The 21807-nt window shown below is 43.4% G+C and overlaps 2 protein-coding genes across 4 annotated transcripts in view; one reads left to right on the forward strand and one right to left on the reverse strand.

The window, feature by feature from the left end:
• MRRF (mitochondrial ribosome recycling factor) lies at positions 1-14871 on the reverse strand. 3 transcript variants are annotated; one of them, XM_060250420.1, is made up of 7 exons: positions 14717-14871; positions 13334-13537; positions 12175-12324; positions 6843-6961; positions 5470-5561; positions 1723-1882; positions 1-833 (listed from the first exon to the last, which is right to left on the reverse strand). In XM_060250420.1, exons 2-7 carry the CDS (start codon positions 13515-13517, stop codon positions 756-758), a joined length of 783 nt encoding a protein of 260 aa, XP_060106403.1. In that variant the 5' UTR covers positions 13518-13537; positions 14717-14871; the 3' UTR covers positions 1-755. The 3 variants fall into 3 exon arrangements, with proteins under 3 accessions (XP_060106403.1, XP_060106404.1, XP_060106402.1); XM_060250421.1 differs by having other exon boundaries at positions 12175-12318; positions 14717-14751; XM_060250419.1 differs by lacking the exon at positions 14717-14871 and adding an exon at positions 14457-14592.
• RBM18 (RNA binding motif protein 18) overlaps positions 14760-21807 on the forward strand; it is a 14346-nt gene continuing 7298 nt past the window's right edge. Inside the window, exons 1-2 of the mRNA XM_060250422.1 lie at positions 14760-14891; positions 17334-17461. Coding sequence (XP_060106405.1) covers positions 14886-14891; positions 17334-17461 — 134 coding nt within the window. The 5' untranslated portion in view covers positions 14760-14885. The remainder of the gene's footprint in view (positions 14892-17333; positions 17462-21807) is intronic.

Here is a 21807-nt window from a genome sequence, read left to right on the forward strand (position 1 = left end):
TTCACATTCTCTTGCACTTTATTTCTAATGAAAAATGGCAGCAGAGCCTGTTGGACCACAGGATTATAGGAAATATGGCCAGCCAAGACAGAGAGTTTGCTCTTACGGTCACAAGACGAGTTCAGTGGGGTCCCACTGACTCCCCAACCCATGGACTCCTTTCCCTGGGTGCAACATCTCCCAAAGGATTCAGAGGCATCCTGAGGCTTCAAAACCCTCACCAGATTTTATTTCACATACGAGATTCTTGGCAGGTCCATATAGCAGCCAGCGAGCTTTGCTTCCTCCTTGCCCTAGTACTGGCGAACTTGCAAGCCAGGCAGAAGAGATCTGGCATTGACTCCAGGAGGGACCAACAGCTGAGGTAGCCTCACTGTCTACTACAAGCACTGTCAGTCTGAGCCTCTATTAGGCAAGACTAAACATTTCCACATATCTGGAACTCCACCGGTGACATGGTGAAAAAAAGATCCTTGTCACCAGTTCACAGCAAATCCTGGAACCGCAGGCAGTGGCCAAGATTAGTGTCCTGTTTTGAACAAGATATAAGCCACTGAGAGTTGCTGTCAAATGCCAAAGCGGGGAGGAGACAGAAGATCCCCCAGTGTCAAGCCTTGATGCCTGGTGTTTCACTCAGTTCGGATGGATGCGCAAGTTGGCTGCTTGGGTCTCAAAAACACACTTGAGTGGCTGCGACAATCCACCAGCGGAGGAAGAAGTCTATGGCTCCCAATCGCCCACTCTCCTGGCACAGGCTACCCGAGCAATTCCTTGGTCTTTGCTGCCAGCAGGTTGTCCATCTCAGCTGATGTGTCGTCCGTCATTTGCTGGATCTGTAGTGTTGCGAGTGAAGAAGATGTGAATAACAGCTTGAACGCTTTTCTTTTGAAAGGGGGGGGCAGTATCGATACGTTTTGAAGCAAAGACACAATCTCCAGATTTCAAGAGCTATTGAAAGTGGCAGCCAAGTTTATATCGTTTGCCATTTTTAATTCCAACCCCAAGCCACCAGATGTTTATGGGGGTCATGACAGATGACTGCTGAGGGGAGCTGTCGGTATTCCCTTGCTGTTAATTGTAGCGAACTGGCAGTGTAATCGCTTATTCCTCCTGATTCTTCCCGCAGTTAAGAACTGGCACAGCATAACAGTCAAGAAAGCAAGCCATAAAGCTCCTGATAGCAGCTTGCTTCAGCCAACAAGTGGGGAGGTGGCTTCAAGCAAGTGCCAGTCTCCCTCCCCTTGCAATATAGAGATAACACTGACCCACACTACAGGGTTGTGGTAAGGGTGACTTTTTACATTAACAGCTTTGAACCCCTGTAGTAAATACTAAGTGGAAGGTCTAGTAACCTAGAAGTGTCTCTCAGTAATTTAAATGCAGCTTGGGAACCTATTCAAAGGTTTATAAAGAGCATATGGTATAGTCCTTTCCTCCAGAGGACCATATCATCGCAGAATCCCTGCCCAAAGAAACCACTTGCTTAGACTACACATCACTCCTCCTGATAACTATCTTCCCTTAGGTGGGGGAAAGGATATCAGTGTGACAGCCTGCCCAATTCATTATGTACTTCTTACAGCCCCAAAGGTCTGTGTGTAATATATCCACACAGACTGTACTTGGACTTTTGTGTGTGTGTTTGGTGCAGTTGCCCATGGATGCATGCTGCTTTTGCTTGAGGGTAATGGATGGCAATCCCACCAATAAATGGATTGGTACCTGTTTCTCAATCAACCTGATGGTGTCCTCTGACACGGTGCTTTTGGCCTTCTTGGTCTGGTTGACTGCCTTGACTCGGACTCTCCGCAGGGACTCCTTGGCCTTGTTTGTGAGCTGTTTGGCAAGTGTGGTCAACTTCTCCCTGTGTTCTCTAGTGACTCTGACAAGCAAGAGGAAAAAATGAAGACCACCTCAGCAGGTACACAGTGTGTGCCTTTCAGCTACCGCCAGCCACACTGAGAGGTGGGACAGACATTTTTAAAATACATGTTTGGATGGAGAAATGTGAACAGCATCAAAGCCAAGTGGCAAAGAGTAAAGAACAAGTGAAGGGTGCCTGAGACAGCAGTTTTTTTGGGAAACACACAGGTCAGCAGCTGAGAAGTATCCCTAAGAAATATTTACTCTATTGAAATGAGTGAAATACTTTTACTCAAAATATATAGTATATTTTCAGGTAAGACAACCAACAGCCCTACGTTAACTCCTGTGTACTTATAGACATGACATTTGTACAAAAGGTGACTAATTTTGTCTACAATATGTTATTTGTGTGATCACACACTAATGAAGAGTTTACTATTTTCCAAGATTATAAAGTTCAGTTTGATATCTAAATATGCTGCTGGTCTTACTGTGCCCATATGAGGCCATTTTTGTCCAAATATCACATTCTTTAAAATTTGTATTTTCTATTTTAAACTTTTTTTTAACCTCTCAGATGGCAAAAGTACATAAGTGTTCTAAGGCAGCACAAAGCACAGTAGTTTGCAGCCCCTTCTCTCTCTAGTATCAAGTATATTCACGACTTTCTTTGCAGAAAATTAATTTATACACAGTGCTATCCTAAGCAGAGTTAGAAGGGTGTATCTTTACTTAGGATGGCATTGTTACACTTCTTTAAATTCCATAAATATGCCAGTACAGTGTTATATGCTGTTATAAATGTATGCTGTTAAAGCAGTAAAATAAGTTTAGGTGTGATAAGCAAGCATTTGATACATTGTTGATTCTTTAAAAACACAATACACACCCCTACCATCAAAATTTCAAAGACTTTTAAGATAACCAGATAACCTCTGATAAGAACTGACAGTACCCCTTCAGCCCCTGGTGACCCCTATATTCTGGGACATGGCCCCAACACAAGGATCTGCAGGGGAAAACTAGTCTGCTAATGCCAGTGGCTGAATGAGGCTAACAGAGTGAGCTGAAGCTCAGCTTCCAATGACTAGAAACCGCTCCAGAGAGAACCAGGGAGGCTCCACCGCTGTTGCCACAAAAGACAATGCTAGAGAAACATTATGGCAGTCTTTCATGCCCATTTCTGGGCTTCTCCTCCCCTGCAATTCAAATCGGAGGATGACCTGGGAACTCGCTAACAATCAAGCTGCCATGCAGCCACCCGAAACCCTCAGCAATTAGGAGGATAATAGCTGCCTCCTTCAGAAGGAGGTGGGAGAAGAGAAGGGAGAGAGGGGCAGGGAACAGAGAAAGGAAGAGTGCTGGAGGAAGTCTTGGAGCTGCAGCTTACTAGAACGGAGCTGGTATAATCGGGGCTGAAAATCCACTGTTAAACGCTTTTGAGCAAAATGCATGAGAATCTTGAAAGGAATGGCTGTTCTTCATGGTTCTGGAGTTGGTAATCTCTGAAAAGTATGTTTTTCTGTGTGCTTCACTGCTGGAGAGCCCTGAGCCAAGTGGTGATGGTAACTGTAGCTTACAGGTACACTGGGGCAGTGGGGAGGTTACTGGCATAAAACCAGGCAGCTTCCAAACAGAGTTCCATCATGTCCTTTCAAATCAACATGGCATAATACTGTTGATACACCATACAAGGAGCCAACAGCCATGAAAGGACTGCCTTGCTGTTCATAGCAAGACTTCATTGCAAATAATGCCTGGTCAGAAAGAGCGAGACAGAAGGGTATAGTGAATGATTAGAGTGACAGACTATGGCAAGGCTAGTGGCAGAGCACCTACACAGTTGATTCAGTCCCTGACATCTCCTGTTAAAAGACCCTTGGGTGTCGGATGCTGGGAAAGACTGTTCTTTGCCAGAGGCCCTATAGAACTGCAGCTCATGAGAGGAGGCAACCCTGAGTGGCCAGACCCAGTGTTTGTAATTCAATGGAAATATGAAACACTACACATGTGCCCCCAAGCTCCTTGGAGGGAAAAGATAAAAATGTGACCAAGAGCAAAATCTGTCCTCAGCACTGGTTTGCCAGAGGGATGTCTTGCTTGGTTCAGGGGTACAGCACTTGCTTTGCATGCAGGAGGTCCCATATTCAGCCTCCAGAATCTCCATTAAAGGAAAATGAGGAGGAGGTGGTGATACAAAGATCTCTACCTGAGACTGTGGACTGCTGCTGCCAGTCACAGCAAACAACAGACCTTTATAGACCAACAGCCTGACACGGTATAAGGCAGTCTTATGTGTTCATGCTACCTCTGAGCATGGAGGCAGCATTTAATGATTAGATAGATAGATGACAGACAGACAGACAGGTAATCTCTGTAAATTAATACTAGAACATCAGGGAGAATGATGCTGCAGCAGTCCTTGCGTGTCATGCTACTCTCCCCCACTTACAGGGAATTCTTAATCTAGAGGAACTTTGGAAAATGTCATCCCTCCTCTGTAGTCTGAAGTGGCACAGTCCATTCTGCCACCTCCATACTCTTCCACCCCCACTACCACTTCACTCTGTCTAGACCAGGCCAAAGTTTAACAACAATGTAATTACAGCATTAAATTACTTTTTTTGAAAGGATAACTTTCCCTTTGCTAGTTCTCAACTCATCGGTTTCACTGGACCACCCTGAGTATCCTCTCCCCGCAGCATGCACACACAATTCAGAATGTTTTAACTGCCTCTCATGCTTCACTGGAGATAACTGCCCTAGATGTTCCCATCAGAGATTTGCCAAATGTAAAGTTTTCTTTGCAACAGTGGTTAAAAAGGCAGGGCTAGAACCTTATTTCAGTTCCCTCATTTGCAAGCAACACAAATATTTGGCTCTGGAAAGAGCCAAAAAACATTTCTAGTGCTAAGGTACCAGCCCAACCTCCTATTTTTTTAAGTGCTACCATCCACTGGAACTTTCTAATTCACTGAAAATCTCTTCTGTCCAGCCCAGCTTTTGGAGGAGTGGAGTTAAAGCTGGCAGAATGCGGGCTTGAATACTAGTTTGCATTTGGTAATGGGTGTCTGTTTTTGAAACATGTACCGTTCAGGGATTGGGTCGAGTTATGTTTTGAATTGCCAGCAGGTAATTCAGAGCCAAGGTTTGTAGATGCCCAAAACACACTGCTGGCCCCATTGTGAGAACTTTTTGAAAGCACCACAAGAAAGCTGCAGTACTGAAATGCAAGACCTTTATATGGTGTCATTACACAGCTCTCTTCCCACCTCCACCCAAATTTCATTTCTTGGCTGCCTGTGTAAAGTTAAACCAGCAGGACTCAGAGGTACAGCAGAAACCTTGAGCCACCCATTGCCAAAATACCTCCTATGAGTCCGGGAAACAGAAAAGGAGAGAAGAGGGAAGGTCTCATAAGCCTCTGGCCAACAGCTTGACTATCTGGAAGCCATTCTTAAAGGTACGTCTCTGAAGCATTAGGGATCCCCCTCCTTCTTCTCCAACAGCAAAATCCAGGATGTGAACTAGATTCTCAGAGGATCACTTGTGACATCACATTCCCTGCACTGCACAGAGACAAAAGTCACTGAAATTGCTTACTTAGGAGTGGGCACCCGAATTATCGGCCCGTCCGCTTCCGGGTTCAGGTCCATTCCACTTTCTCGGATGGCCTTGATAGCTGCAGCTGTGCTCTGCGAAGCCAAGATCAAAACGGCAGAAGGAATTAGTAAATAATTATTACCAGACGCCAGAACTCTCCATCAATGGGGAGCAATCCATCTTGACAGAACATGGAAACATTTAGTTGGGTTACCAGCGAGACCAGGAAGTGACATTGGCGGGGACTGCTTTGATCAAACTGAATTGCAAAGCACAGTCTCCCCCTTGGTATCAAGGTATCAGTGAAGCGGCTGGAGTAGAGTGGGGGGTAGTGGAAGAAAGCGAAAACCAAAAATGAAAACTTTTTTTTTAAAAAAAGATGGTTTGAGGCAACACAGATCAAAAAACCACAGCAAACTCTCGAGGGGGGTAGGAGGAGTGCCTGGACTTTGCAAAGCGAAGGGCCAAAGGAGATGAAAGATTCCGAGAGAGTATTTCTGTGTGCCAAAGATCCCACACGGCAGAAACATAAAGGGAAGAGTTAAACTGTTTAACTCATTCCACATTGCAGCTGGCAAGTGTGAAAATAAGGGGGGATTAGCACACTGCCTGTTTTTCACAGCTGCAGATTTTCAAACTGCATTTGAAAGGCTCACACTGCATACACAGCCACTGACATGAGGCAAAGGTGACCGACAGGCTGCAGTATGGTGTGGCACTAAGTCCCTTTCACAGGCCAGCAATGTGGGCACTCTGTGCAGGGGGAAAAAAGGCTTTAAAAAGCTTTGTACGGGCAATCCAAGTTAAGCATTATAAAATGCTGGATTCTGCACCCTCGGTAACTTACTATATCCATTTGAAGGAGCTCTGAGTTCTTGAGGAGGGGTGAGGAGTCAGACAATTGATGGAAGTCCACCCCACCAGACAGCCACCCCTCTGAAACTTTAGCAGATATTGTTAAGCAACTCTCTGCATCCAGAAGTTGCCTTTTGGGGTCTCTGCCATTGGTCCATCTAGCCCAGTGCAGTCCACTTTGACTGGCAGCACTCAGACAGAGAAAAGTCTTTCCCAGTACCTTCTGCCCCGGATTATGTTTACCTAAAGCTGTCAAGGGATTCAATTTGGAGCCTTCTTTGCAGGCAAAGCAGCCCCAGCCCCTCCCTGAGTCATATTGCAGTTGGGACTTGCACCAAGATGTCTTAGAGGATCTCAAGGAGGGGGGGAAAGCACACTGGGTGACCCAGTGAGGTCATAGCTTTGGGACCTGAACTGGAGACTGGCAGGCTCTCACAGTTCTTAATCACTTTTCAGCACAATGCTGCACGCATACTGGAACTTGGCCTTGTTGGAGCATCTCCACAGCATTCACTTACTTCTGGGAAGCTGCTCATGTTGACAAGGATGAGCTGGGGAGACTTCAGGGACACCTGGCCAAGTTGGTTTAAAGGAAATTTCCCATCTTCAGTTGGGACAACGATGTGATCGAGAGCCCCTGAAAGAAGGAAGTACAATTGTGACAATACCTGTTGGCATCTTGACACTTGTGGAAACAAACACAGCAGCAAGCTGTTGACTGCCTCTCTTCTGAGTAGAGGCCTTCTTGCAGTTATTATTGAGTGGAGATCTTCTTTTCTGCTGACCGGCTGTCTTATTGGTAATATTTCTGTTTATGGGGTTCAGTTTAAACAAAAACCACCATTTTGGGCACCACTGGGGAATTTCATCTTGATAATTTAATGAAATAATTTGTAAGTGCTCACAGTAAGTAGTTACAGTAGTGGAAGGCCAAAACAAAGGGGAAATTACCCAAGTCTCATGCCCTGTGGTGCAGAGTGTTAAAGCTACAGTACTGCAGTCCTAAGCTTTGCTCACGACCTGAGTTCAATTCCCGGTGTGGAAGCTGGGTTTTCAAGTAGCCGGCTCGAGGTTGACTCAGCCTTCCATCCTTCCAAGGTCGGTAAAATGAGTACCCAGCTTGCTGGAGGGAAAGTGTAGATGACTGGGGAAGGCAATGGCAAACCACCACGTAAAAAGTCTGCCGTGAAAACGTTGTGAAAGCAATGTCACCCCAGAGTTGGAAATGACTGGTGCTTGCACAGGGGACCTTTCCTTTTCCATGCCCATACATTTTCCTTCTTGAAATCAGTCTGGCACAGAACAATACTCTTTTGACAGAAACAGGAACACCCCAGAGTCAGAAATTACTGGTGCTTGCACAGGGGACTACCTTTACCTTTTTTTTTTTTTTAAGTTAGTCAACCACTGAAAACGTTAGCTGATTAATTGCCAGTTGATTAACTGTGTAATGCCAAGCAATTAAACATCCTTGAGAGCAGAAGCTGAGGCCGAGAGCTCAAGCCAACAGCTTCTGAAAGAACCATGAAGGCCAGAGAAAAACCAGCTGAAGTACTCCTTCCCCATCTTCCTGAGGGCAACTGTGCCTTGAAGGGAAGGCAAGAAAGAGATACCCTAGTAAAGGACTTCATACCACAGCTGGACAAACAGTGGCCCAAGGCAGGGTTTTTTAAAACTGTTTGCTGTTCAGTCTTTTCAAATTTGCATGGTAACCTGCCTCAGATGTCTTGACATAAAGCTGACATATGAATGCATTAAATAAACGAAACCAGTGAAAACTCTAATTGGTTTCTAGCCCCACTAATCTGGTTTTGTACAGTGCCCGACACACTGCTAACAGCAGATGCAACTTCTTGTTATTTCAAACTCCCATTCCCTCCATCAGCTGTTTTTGCAATCTGCTCTTGTGAGGGCTGCTACAGAATGTTACCAGCCAGAAAGGCTGAGGGGGAAAAGGAGGTCCTTGGAACAGGGAGATAAAGAATTCAGCCTGAGGAGGCAACTTATACAAAGGGCTCCAGTAATGCATGTGGTACTGAGCCTCACACTTGCGGTTGTGTCATGTCAAATGAAGTTTGGTCAAAAGGGTGCTTTAGCATTCCTTTCTGTCTGTTAAAACTGAGTTGAGCTGTCTCTGTGGAACAAGTTTCCTTAAAGACAGTTAGGAGTTCTTCACTGGCCACACAGATCTTTAAGCGAAATATGTCCCTGTGTATCTCCCCCCTACCCCAATCCTGAAGGCAATTTGCAAGAGGCTAATTTAGTGGCAATTGCATCTTTCCTGCCTGGCCATGCTGGTAACTGACAACTCTCTTCCTTGTCACATCTGCAAACAGTTTGCTTAGATGCTTCTGACATCTTCCACTTGCAACGGCCTTCTGCAGGAAGCTATTAGCAAAAATAGATCCTTCCTGGTCAAGCTCAGGGTGAAGAAAGATTTTGTTAGGACTCTTCAGCAGCAGTTGTTTTGGTGCCCAGTAAACTGCTTGGGGAGATGGTCTGGCGATACAGCTTCAACTGCGTTATAACTATAGGAATACCCAACAGGGCCTTCAATATCTTCACAGTTGCTGTTGTGAAAAATGATATAATTTGGGGGGGGGGGGGGCACAAACTTCTAGCTCTCTGCTGCCAAGAAATTCCTGAAAGCACATAATGTATTTGATGAGAACTAAGCATCCAGGAAGGGACTCTCTGCTTGCTCTGTTACCCATGTGGAGCTCCTATGTGAACAAGTAAACAGACATCTGGAGCTGAATTAATGCACAGAAGTGCACATGAAGCTGATTTATACTGAGTCAGATCATTGATCTAGCAATGTCTGTTTAACCTACCCTGACTAGCAGCACTCTCCAAGGTCTCAGATCTTTCACATCACCTATTCCCCAATTCTTTTAACTTGAGGTGCTACAGATTGAGCCTGACAACTTATACATGCAAAGCAAATACTCTGCTACTTAAGCATGGCCCACCCATCCTTCCAATGTCTACAAAAGATTGCTGGAGGCTTCCGGGTCATGTTGGCTTCAGGGTCAGAAGAAGCTTGCCAAGTACCTCCTGGCAGCTCTTCTGAACTGCATGAACAGAGGGGCCCCTCCAAGGGAGACTCTACCAGAGACCCGGTAAGCATCTCTGGCACCAAGAGGTGCGATGGTGCCGCAGAATTCCAACAGGTGTGGGATTCGTAGCACCTTCTTTGCCTCCGGCTCCATTGCATAGTTGCCATTTTCGCAATGGCACTAGAAGTGAACCACTCGTTAGTCCAAGAGCAATGAAGATTAAATAGCAATATTCTACACTGAATGAAACATCTACAAGTAAGTCATTGAAGTATTTCTCTTTTTGCAAGAAAGAAAACTCCATTAGCTGTTTTGAATCAGGGAAAAAAGTCAAGAAAAGGAGGGGAGGAGTGATGTCATTAGCCCTCAAACCCCCCCCCCCCTCTCAGTGTTAAAAGACTTACAAATCAAAAACAGGGTTTGAGATTGAAGAAAAATAAAAATCCTTTTTGGTGACTGGAAGAAAATTAAAGTGGAACATTGGATTTTGATTGGAGAATATAAAGTGGACTGATTTAAAGACTTAAACTGAAATAAAAGTGGAAAGTGGAAATATTGTAAAAGAGAATAATTGGCAGAAGGTTCTTGGATTGGTACAAACTTTCACAGCTCCTTTTCTTTATTGAATGGACATGAAGGGGTCAAAGGTAGAATCAGACTGGGATATAAATATGGCTCTGGAAATTCTTCGGGACAATTTCATGAATGGGATGCAAGCTCTGCAAAAGTCTTTGCATGAATGCCTCAATCTGATATGTGACCCAACAGCTAGCGATACTACTGAGAGTATAAATGAGCCACAGGATGTAACAAACCAGATAATATCAGAAGACCAGGAGATGATGGGAAAAAAGAAGAAGCCCAGCAATATGAGAATTATTTTAAAAATGGAGTTGATGGTGAAGGAGAAAGAAGGAGGTGAAGGAGAAAGAACACCTTATCAGAGAGGAGGAGGAGCGTCCCTCAAAGATCCCAAAAGAGAAGGAGAAACACAACAGCCCAGGAAATTTTAACAGATGTATGTTATTAGGACTGGCTAAAAATTGTAAGACCTTTAAAAAAAAGAGAAAGAGATGAATAAACTTTGAATTGTCAGAAATGGAGAAGAAATTAATAGCCTTGGACTTTGTGTGAAATGGATTATTAGAGATGTAGTTAAAAATCTGTAAGCTTTGGTTAAAAACTGGACAGTTTGGAGAAAGAAAGAAAAGATTGTGATATTGGGAGGGATTTATTTAGATTATTTGGCTGGTGGTGAGGGGAAAATTTATAAAAGGGTGCTTAAAAATAAAGGAAAGAATAACAAAGATATTGTTGGGTTGAATTGTTGGAATGGTAGAAAGGAAGAATTTGGAATTCTTAGAGGTATTATTGGGAAGAGGCTCAGATTAAAATTGTAGGGTTAAGAAATAAATGTTGAATTGAAATCTTGGTGATAAGAAGTAAAAAAATTAAATATGGAGGAAGTTTAAATCTATTGGGAGGTAGGTATGTAATAGATTTATTGAAAAAAAACCCATTATATTTGAGATATTTCTGGGGTGATTTTTAGAATGTGCATAGCTTGATGAAGGTATTTAGTAAATAGTTTAAAGTGAGAAATATATTGAATCAATAAGATCAAGATTAGAATATGATTTATTAGACTTAAAGAAAATAAGTAATACTTTATTATTGAATTATTTTAACGTCTGTAACAGAAATAAAACATATATTGATTGAAAAAATGTTTGAAGTCCAGAAGAAATATTAGAACTTGAGATAAAGATGTTTTACTAAATATTGAAAATGTATGCAAAATTAATAATGATATGTTTAAGACTTAACGGTGATGATTTTAAGGGAAAAGATAATTATATGTAGAACTTATAATGCTCTTGTCCTATCCTGTATCCCACAACCCTTTCCCTTACTGTGTGTAGTACGTAGAAAAAATTAATAAAACTTGTTATTTCAAAAGATTGCTGGACCAGGACAACAGAAGATAAAGGGGGCTTTGCCAGAGCTTCCAGTTATGCCAAGCCAGATAGTTAAAAAGCAAATGTCTCTGTAAGTCCCTTGAAGGGGACTTCCTTCCTTCCTTGGTGGGGCTGCCATGTTTCTGGAGAAAGGACCTTTACGGAAATGAATTACAAAAACAATCTTCTCTTTACCAACAGACATTGTTATGATGCACACATATCCAACCAGTCTGCTTAACCAAGCTTGAAGCTTTCCTCTACTTGTATGGAGCTGGAGGATATGGGCTACTATTCTGCATTGGAAGCTTCAGAAATACACATGCTGAATATGGATAGCGTTTCTCATGCTCCAAAATGCTTTCCTAGAAAGATTAATGCTGAATTTCCTCAAGTTACCTATTTTGAGCCCCTTGTATACTCACAGCCTTAGGACTCTTTTCAGATTAACGTAAGCCTAATAAGAGTGAAAGCAAACAGCAGAGAGCAAGTCAGTCACAAAGACAGAGATTGGAATGTCATTCTTTTCAGAGACTCGTGGCCACTTTTTCTCCCTTAACCAGAAATATTCCTATTATTTAAAAAAACCCTCACATTCTTTTAATGCAGACAGTTTTCAAAAACTTTTTTTAAAATTTCAAAATAAGATTCTCAGATGGGACAAATCACAAATCCACCCCCAGCTCAAACCACACTGCAAGGTAGCAGTTCTTTCATCTTTTGATTTAGACAGCCTTCTAAATCTGTAATATAAAACAGTGGGGAAAGGGAGGTTACAAAGAAAACATCACCTCCAGCTGCCAGGGTGGGAGAAGAGACAGCCAACAACTAACCTGGAGAGGTTCTTATATTCACATTTTTCCCAAAATCATCCTTCAGAGCTTCAACCACTGCTTGCATTTCCTCGTTGACTTCTTCTAAGTTGATGATGTCCTCCACTAAAGCAGCATTGATGTTCACTCGAGCCTGGCCTTTCCCTTTCACTGAAAAAGTGCCCAGAGATTCACAAAGGAATTAATATAGCACAGGCGTGGAATTGTTTCCCAACATCACAGTAATACTCTTGTATGGTTTCCATTCACTTCACTAGTGCTAAAGAAAGAACCCCCTCAACAGATAAAGCCTTTGGTCCTCCCAAAAACTCTTCATTGATTCTAAAGAATAACAGAGCAGTCCTGCTGGATCACACCAAGGTGAGACTATTTACTGTTCCGTTCTGTTCTCCCAGTGGCCAACCAAAGCCCACATAAAGGGCACAAAAGCAGATTCACCCCCTGCTGTTGCCCTGAACAATTAGTAGTATACTGCCTCTGAACACAGAGGTTCCATGTAGCTCTCACATCCAATAGCCACCAAAGTAGTCATCTTTGGGAATTTGTTAAATCCCCCTATGTGAGCCAGTGGCCGTCACCACATTTTGCCATTAATTACAGGCTGTGCAAATAAGTACTTTCTGTTTTAATCCTGAATAACCTGTCAGTCATTATCAGTGGACGGCTTCTTGTACATTAAGTATGGACAGAAAGTTGTCCATCTATAATCTGTGTACTTATCAGAACATTTAAAAACTCCACCGCATCCTCCCCAGCCTTAGTCTCCTTTTTTTCTAAACTAAAAAACTTCAAGTGCCAAGGGAAGGTCCTTCAACAACTTTGGTAACTGCCATTTTTTGTACCTCCTCTATATCTGCTACTGTCTTTGAGAACAAAGCCTGTCTGCAACACAACTAAGTTACGCAAAGCAACTTTATGCCTAGTCTGACTATTCGTCCATCTAAGCTCAGTATTGTCTCCTCTGACTGGCAGGACCTCTCAGACAAAGGCTTTTCCTAACAGCAGTTACCCAAGATTCTCTAACTGGGACCTGAACCTGCACTGAGCCTTCTATCAAGTGAAGGAAGCAGGGAGATCTACCAGCCATGACAACTAGGTGGTCTGAAAAAAAATTGATACAATGATACCCAGAAATGCAAGTGCTGGCTTCTTTTCTTACCTTTGGCTTTTTTAGCAGCAAGATGTCTGGCCTGCAGCATCTGCCAGGCCCTGCTTTGGCTGCAGTCATTCAACACAGGACTCCACACATTCTGAGGAGCTTGCAGTGATGACCTCACAATTCCCAAGGAAGAGTAACGAAGAAGGGGGGGCAACTGCTGGAGCCATCTCAGTGGCCCAGCCATGATGTACTCTTTGCAGTTACCTAAGGAGTTACACAACAGGTGGTTTGCAAGGACAGTACACCTGTGTTCAGTCCATAGAGTCCCATCCCATTCCCAGTCAAGGTTTTTGTCATCAACCTTGTGCTAGGGTGGACTGAGCTGAGGATCTTGCATGTTGGATGGAGTCTGAGGGCAATGCTCCCACTTTCTAGTGGGGAGCTATATTTGCTAGGGAGACTGGGGCAACTCACCACCTGCACCTGCAGCCCCTATGCTGTGGTACTCCCCTACCAATACATCTCAATGACAGGTCATTTTTAACATGCATATATTTAGATTAATCCATGTGGAAAAGAACAGTGGGACACCCCTCTTCCCTTTGGGAAATGTAAGCATCCTGGTGTTGCTTTCAAAGGAGAAAGGTTTGCTTTTGCCTGACCTGCTCTAAGTAAAGATTTCTGTACCTTTAGTATAGCTTAGTAACCAATAAAATGAGGGAGGTTGCCTTGTTAGCAGTATACTGCAGGAAAATTAAACTGAAGTCCAATGGCCCTGTAAAAAAATATAATCTCTCCCAGAAATAGCTTTCATGCACAGGCTAATGCTGGAATAAATGATGTTATTCTTTGGAGTGGCACTGGGCTTCAGTTTAATTAGTGGCCAGGAAGGCCTAATTGGAAAGGTGGCATATACCATTTTTGCTGCTTCAATGCCAGAAAGGCAGATTTGAGCCGGTTGGACTGTGCCTGCGCCAACTCAAGAGGCACATGTCTTTACCCTATCATAGTATACTGGAGAAAGCAGCCATCACCAAGGTTCTCCTTTTTACTAAAATTAATAGGCAACCTCTTTTTTTAAAAAAAATAATACTTCAATTTAGTTCAAAAATGCATTTGCTTAAAACCAAAGTACAGTGAACCAGGTATGAAATAGTTTCTTCTATCAGTGTTTTTATACAACCTTTTGAATTTCCCTTTTCCAGAATTCCTGGGGAAAGTAAAGCAATATAGACAGAAATGACAACGATTTTAGACATCAGTGCGGACGTATCTGATCCGGATCTTCCATTAGCTCCTCCCTTCCCCAGAAGTTTCCATCACCCAAGCCCCGCCTCTTCCCTTGCAGGCCCCACCCACTCCCGTGGAAGTCTCAGCATGCTCCTTCTTTTCCTCACTCACTAGTCCGTTTTTAATTCTGTTTCTACCGCCCAACCTGCCTACCAGACAAGCGTCCTCTCCGAAGAAAACCACGAAATTGACGCGCACTTGTGACGTTTCCTCCCCTCACGGGGCGCGCGTAAGTGACGGTATCACCAGTGGCAGTTGATGGGCATTTCCCTTTGGCGCAGGCCGTCGACGTCACAACGGGGCCAAGAGAGGTGCTGAGGGGATGCCGGTGAGTCCTTTGTTGACCGGGGAGGGGGGCATTTTTCTCCTCCTACCAGGTTTTTCTTTGTGGGAGAGCGCACGGATGGAGTCGCCCCATCCGACTGTCTGATGGAAGTACCGGAATCGAGGGTGTACCTCTCCCTTTGTCGAGTGGGGGGAGTCGCACACTGCACACGCCCCGGGGCCACTCGAGTGGTCCTCATAGCAGAGGGTGGGAGGTATGAGGCTGAACCTTTCCTGGCCTCGACGGGGGGCCTCAAGTGGATCCCCGTTCTGAGATCTCTCGTCCCTTCCTTTCTTTGGCAGACGCTTAGAAATGATCTAAATTTAGAAAATTTTAATGATAGCCTTATACTTGTTTCCTTATTGTTCTTAATGGTTTGTTACCCGTGTATTTACCGCTACCCTTAGGGGAGGTTTCTATCTCGAGTGTTTATCTTAATTGTAGGTCAGCTGTGGGGAGACAAAATATTTTAATTCTTTAAACGGCTGTTTGCACCCTTGAGGAAGTTTGTAAATACACTTGGGCAGGATGGTTTTTTTCCTATTCCAATCCAGTCTTCTGCCAAAGAACACAGGGTGGGTTACTATTTTAAAGGCTTATGTTGTACAAGTGTATTACTATATGTTCAGTGTCCCGGCATTGCTTTTACTTAAGGTAGATCTCAGGTTCAGTTAGATATGCCAGCTTCCAGGTGGTGAGTCTCCAGGTGACAGAAGTCTGTTTACCTGGAGAAAATGACTGAATTATGACTGTACGGCATAATTACTCTCACCAAACCCAGTGCTCCTCAGGCTCCATTTCCAAAATCTCCAGATATTTCCCAGCTTGGAGTTGGCAGTCATTCAGTCCCTGACATCTCTGATTACAGGATCTTTTAAGGAAAGACCCTTCACTGCCAAAGGTCCTGGAGAACCACTGTAGAGGAAAGAGGATTTGGTATATGGTAGCTTCATATTTCTATTATTTATAGCTGTGCACTTGTTAGTCTGAGGTCTGAGGATACAAGGCCTTTTTCAATACTTAAGCTTGTAATATTTGTTCTCGTAAGATGATAGTTGAACTTGCCAGGTAAATAAAGAGAAGAATCATATTCTTAAAAAAGAAAATAGAAAGTGAATATGGTGATTCATATGGGTTCATAAGACATATAATGAAGAAGTAGGCAACAGCATGATCCGATGGGATAGTGCACTTTTCAGTTTTATCTTTCTCTGAGGAAGAAGAGGCAGTGCTACCAGTGCCCATTCCTCCTTCTCTAGCAGTGAGAAGCTACTAGGGCCTAGCTGCATGGCCTGGGTTTCCTTCAGGATATGTTAAAGTGCAAGAGCTGTCAGTGTTACTGTTTCTATTAGTAGTCTTTTTTTGTCCCTTAAGCCCAGTTTTCTAGGTTGGAATGTGTTGGGGGGATTGCACCGTTCACATACCCTGAGGTGCATTCTTCTAATTAAATTTCCTTCTGAGTCTTGGATCCAGAGTCTGCAATAACTGACCAAAACAGCTTATGTAAAATGGAGTGCAGAGTGTACATTATGCAAGGGTGTGGTCCAACCAAAATTTCATTGGTTGTGTCCTTTAGGTTTAAAGCACTTTGTGTGCATTACTGATACATTGTTACCAGCTCTCTTTCTTCCACAGAATTTCTCCTTGCCTCAGTAGCTTCTGTCATTCCTGTGATTGCTTTCCTCAATTTTTACAGCCCAATTAAATACATGTAACTTTATCATGAGTTTTCCCTAGGTCCTGTTTTTAGATTTAAGTCTTAATTAGGGACAGAGACTTGTCTGTCTTTATGTAATTCTGTAAGCTTCCATGTATACACATACTGGCACTATATAAGCAACACTGTATATGCATGCTTACATTTTCATAAAACGAACAAGGTCTCTTCTGTGAGGATTATGTTGGTAGTGAGGAGGGAAGGCTTTTAAAATTGGCTCATGTTGCAATCTTATGGGTGGGGTAGTACTGTTGCTGAGAAAGAAAACTTTGCTGGAAGCTACCCTTTGCATTCATAGCAGCGATGAAATCTGAACCAGATTTGAACAGTGCCCAGGGCTTTTTTTGGTAGAAAAAGCCCAGCAGGAACTCATTTGCATATTAGGCCATACCCCCTGACATCACCATTGTTTTGCACAGGGCTTTTTTGTAGAAAAAGCCCAGCAAGAACTCCTCTGCATATTAGTCCACACGCCCTGATACCAAGCCAGCGTTCCTGTGTGTTCCTGCTCAAAAAAAAGCCCTGACAGTACCTATACTTGGGCATTGAGCTACATGAATGCGTTCTGTTGGTGCGTCCTAGGTTTGAGATTACACTTAGCAAACTGGTTTGGACAGATCTGCTTCTTCTGATGGTGCTGCTTACTTAAGGGTTGAGCCAGCTCGTCCTCTTTTCCTGCCTCAAGTTGAGTTCCCACCAACCCTTTTCTCTTTATCTCTTCCTCCTAGGTGCGGATGGCGGCCACAGTGCCTCCCATGCAGAGCCTGTGCTTGGAGAATACATCCATCTTGTCTGAGGGGGCTCTGCAGGATGGTCATCGACTCTGGATTGGCAACCTGGACCCTAAGATTACAGAGTGAGTGAGGGGTGGGAAGGGAAGGACTTGAACCTGGAGTTTGGGAAGTAAGGAAGAAAACATACAATTGTTACTTCTGCTATGTAAGTCTGAGTTTGGCTCATAGTATTTCTGTACAGATCCATGCGGTTGGGTTCCCTTGAAAAGGAATTGACAGCAAAACACTGAAAGGAGAAAGTGGTTTCTCCTTATTCAGGCCCATCCTCAAGACAAGGCTATATAGCCACAGGGTTTCCTGGTGGTGCATCCTAGAGCTTTTTCTGTGTGTTCACTGCCATTCTACCTCAGTGGTCCAAGAGATCCTTCCTTCCCTGTTTTGTTGTCGTCTGTTGACTTGGTGTTTTGTGCTGTGCTAGTTGTCATTATCCATAACCTTCTTTAGCTGATGGTCAAGTAAAGGAGTGATCTTTGAGGTGGTGGCAAAAAGGGTCCTCTAAGGCATGATGGGCCTAAGATATTTGTGTGAGCAGTCATTGGTAAGAGCAGCTGTGTGTGCCTGAGTCCCTTTTGTGGTGGCAGCAAATGTTAAGTGTATGCGTTTGACATTCCCTTGGCCTCTGAATGATTAGCACATTTAAATTGCGTGCTAACACGTTTGAGCAAGTTGAAGTGGGGCAATTAAACACCAATGGAGGAGAGCTTGATTGCTCACAGGGAGATTAGATGTGCGAGGCCAGGATTTGGTTGGCCATTTCCCTCCAGCTTTACAAAACAATCTCGGTTTTATGCATTTCCAAGTGGCTGTACTTGTTTTATTGCCCGGATATTGTGTGGCTCTCAGCTGTGGATGCAATTTTTGCCCAGCTCCTTGTATTTCAGCAAGTGGTTTGGGTTTTTTGTTCCAAGTGCTGTTCCTTTCAGTTGGGCAGCGTCCTCACCGTGCCTCTAAGTGGAGTCCGTCATTAGCGTAATGCCCTCTTCAGGCAAGTCATTCAGCGCTGCGCTAGTCAGCCTCTTCTTGGTTTTGCATTAATTACCATTTTTGCCCTGTGTTTATATTGCTCTGCCTTATCCGCTGTGAGTAATTGCGAGCGACGTTGGCTGCTCTGGCCTCTGGTAAGGGTTCGTTTGTGAAATTTTGGGGAATTAAAGTACCACAAATCGTTTGTGGGGGGAGAACATTTGCAGCAGTTTAATCTGCAGCAAGGAATTTCAGTTCAAAACACAATCAAAATTTTGCTTTATTTTGTTGCATTGCTTTATTTCTGGTTATTACTGGTTTATTTCGCAAGGCAAGAAAATTCCAAGGCTTTTGGTCACACAACACAGCTCCTTAAAAATCATCCTGTTGCTGAAGTCTTTTGGCACTCTGGTTCCCTCAAAAATCTGATTCCAGCATGTACAAAGTAAGAATCTTTTATTGGCCCTGTAAATCTTGCTATTTGGAGATGGTTGTGTAAGAACATAAGAGAAGCCATGTTGGATCAGGCCAATGGCCCATCCAGTCCAACACTCTGTATCACACAGTGGCCAAAATATATATATTTTGTATATATGTATATACACGTAAATATGTATGTATATGTGTATATATATATACACACACACACACATACACTGTGGCTAATAGCCACTGATGGACCTCTGCTCCATATTTTTATCCAATCCCCTCTTGAAGCTGGCTATGCTTATAGCTGCCACCACCTCCTGTGGCAGTGAATTCCATGTGTTAATCGCCCTTAGGGTGAAGAAGTACTTCCTTTTATCCATTTTAACCTGACTGCTCAGCAATTTCATTGAATGCCCACGAGTTCTTGTATTGTGAGAAAGGAAGAAAAAGACTTCTTTCTCTACTTTCTCCATCCCATGCATAATCTTGCAAGCCTCTATCATGTCACCCCGCAGTCGACGTTTCTCCAAGCTAAAGAGCCCCAAGCATTTTAACCTTTCTTCATAGGGAAAGTGTTCCAAACCTTTAATCATTCTAGTTGCCCTTTTCTGGACTTTTTCCAATGCTATAATATCTTTTTGGAGGTGCAGTGACCAGAATTGCACACAGTACTCCAAATGAGACCGCACCATCGATTATGGGGCATTATGATACTGGCTGATTTGTTTTCAATTCCCTTCCTAATAATTCCCAGCATGGTGTTGGCCTTTTTTATTGCAATTGCACACTGTCTTGACATTTTCAGTGAGTTATCTACCACGACCCCAAGATCTCTCTCTTGGTCAGTCTCTGCCAGTTCACAACCCATCAACTTGTATTTGTAGCTGGGATTCTTGGCCCCAATGTGCATTACTTTGCACTTGGCCACACTGAACCTCATCTGCCATGTTGACGCCCACTCACCCAGCCTCAACAGATCCCTTTGGAGTGCCTCACAATCCTCTCTGATTCTCACCACCCTGAATGATTTAGTGTGATCTGCAAACTTGGCCACTTCACTGCTTACTCCCAACTCCAGATCATTAATGAACAAGTTAAAGAGCATGGGACCCAGTACTGAGCCCTGCTGCATCCCACTGCTTACTGTCTTCCACTGTGAAGACTGCCCATTTATACTCACTCTCTGCTTCCTATTAATGAGCCAGTTTTTGATCCACAAGAGGACCTGTCCTTTTACTCCATGACTCTCGAGCTTACTAAGGTGCCTTTGATGAGTAACTTTATCAAAAGCTTTCTGGAAGTCAAGAACAACATCTATTGGGTCCCCTTTGTCCACATGCTTGTTCACCCTCTCAAAGAAATGTAACAGGTTAGTGAGGCAAGATCTTCCCTTACAGAACCCATGCTGAGTCTTCCCTTAATAACTTGTGTTCATCAATGTGCCTACTCATTCTGTCTTTGATAATGGTTTCTACCAGCTCTCCCAGTATTGAAGTCAGACTGACTGGCCTGTAATTTCCTGGATCTCCTCTGGAACCCTTTTTAAAGATGGGGGTGACATTTGCTACCTTCCTCTTGTCAAACTTTTTCTATGGCTATTTGCATGCCTGGGGAAGCATGTTTCATAGTATTATTGTGTAATACTTATAGAAGGTCATCACTTTGGAAAAAAGTGCCCAAGCCTAGCCTCCCTGGTATGCTTGATGTGCCTTTTAACACATAAAGCATGCTATTAAATTTCACTTGCCTTCTGAAGTGCTATAGTGCAAGGATGGCTGTGCCTCTTGTCAAACTTTTTCTATGGCTATTTGCATGCCTGGGGAAGCATGTTTTATAGTTCCCCTTCTGCAAAATGAGAGTGGTAATTGTCTATCTCACAAGGTTGTTGTAAGAGCAAGCACAGTAAATGCCAAACAGGCATTCTGTCCATTAAAAGTAATACTTTCAATGGGTAGTAATTGGATTGTTGAGGAAGACACTAATGTAATTAAGACCATAAGGTGATTTCCTGCTGGATTGTTTCAAATAGTGGCAAATGAGTTGACTAGAGGGCAGACAAACAGGGCAAGGCCTTTCCCAATGTTGCTTTCTAGTATTCAGACGTTTATGGCTTCTGAGTGTGGAGGTTCCCTTTAGTCACCATGGTTAGCAGATGCTGATGGACCTCTCCTCCATAGATTTGTCTAATCTCCCTTTGAAGGCAGCAAACATGGTTGGAGGCATTGAGGATGCCAAGTGATTGCACAGATGACACATTCAATGTCTTGTAAATATAAAAGCTTCCTCCCTGTGGTGTTTGTATGCCTTTAAATCTGATTTTTTTTAAGAAGCCAATTTTAAGAAAATATTCTCCAATCAAAATGGCAGGAAGTGCAAATGTCATGGTTTGCCAGGCACAGTAGCTTACAAAGCCCTTTAGAAGAAAGTGCTTTATATTCTGGTTCATTTTTGTAATAGCCATTTAAAGCAAACATTCATTTTTCCCATTTCAAAGATGGAGTTGAGAGAATTAGGAACTAGGAGTGATCCAAGATTGTACAATCGTGTTGTGTGCTTGTATTGTTGTGATTGTCAGTAAATGACATTGGTCTTGCTGTGCCTGTTTACACATCTGCAAGTTGTCTTTCTCCACAGCCTATCTTAATAACATAAAACAACTTGGTATTAAAGTTAACTTCTTTGAAAGCCCTTCAGAAAGCACTATGCATCAGTTGTCATCACATTTTAAGATCTCCTGTGAGGAGTTTTGTTCGGCAAACAATGTGTTTAACAACATCTTGCTGACTCCCAGCGGGCCAGAATTCCCAGCTCTAATGGCTTTAGCATGTGGCCGGTACGATTCCCATATCCTCAGGACAGCATTGTTTAGAGGAAGCCTCAACTCAGCGTTTGAATAGCTCTTAGGGTGCCAGGAGGAAGGCTGGAGGAAAAGGAAATCAGCTTTGGCCAGATTGTCCCACACTTGCTTCGGATGACAGGAAGTAAGAACGAGGTCTGGCTGCAGCTCACAGCGGAG

This window comes from Heteronotia binoei, chromosome 12, assembly GCF_032191835.1.
Source record: "Heteronotia binoei isolate CCM8104 ecotype False Entrance Well chromosome 12, APGP_CSIRO_Hbin_v1, whole genome shotgun sequence".
Taxonomy (NCBI): domain Eukaryota; kingdom Metazoa; phylum Chordata; class Lepidosauria; order Squamata; family Gekkonidae; genus Heteronotia; species Heteronotia binoei.

What these genes read in the sequence shown, in the direction of transcription:
- MRRF (XM_060250419.1), bottom strand. Translation starts at nt 14,532, where the DNA reads ATGTCTAAAATCGTTGTCATTTCTGTCTATATTGCTTTACTTTCCCCA. An exon ending in TGCTGCTAAAAAAGCCAAAG is followed by an intron (nt 12,325 to 13,333) that starts GTAAGAAAAGAA and finishes GCACTTTTTCAG; the next exon opens with TGAAAGGGAAAGGCCAGGCT. An exon ending in TCAGGTTGATTGAGAAACAG is followed by an intron (nt 834 to 1,722) that starts GTACCAATCCAT and finishes GCAACACTACAG; the next exon opens with ATCCAGCAAATGACGGACGA.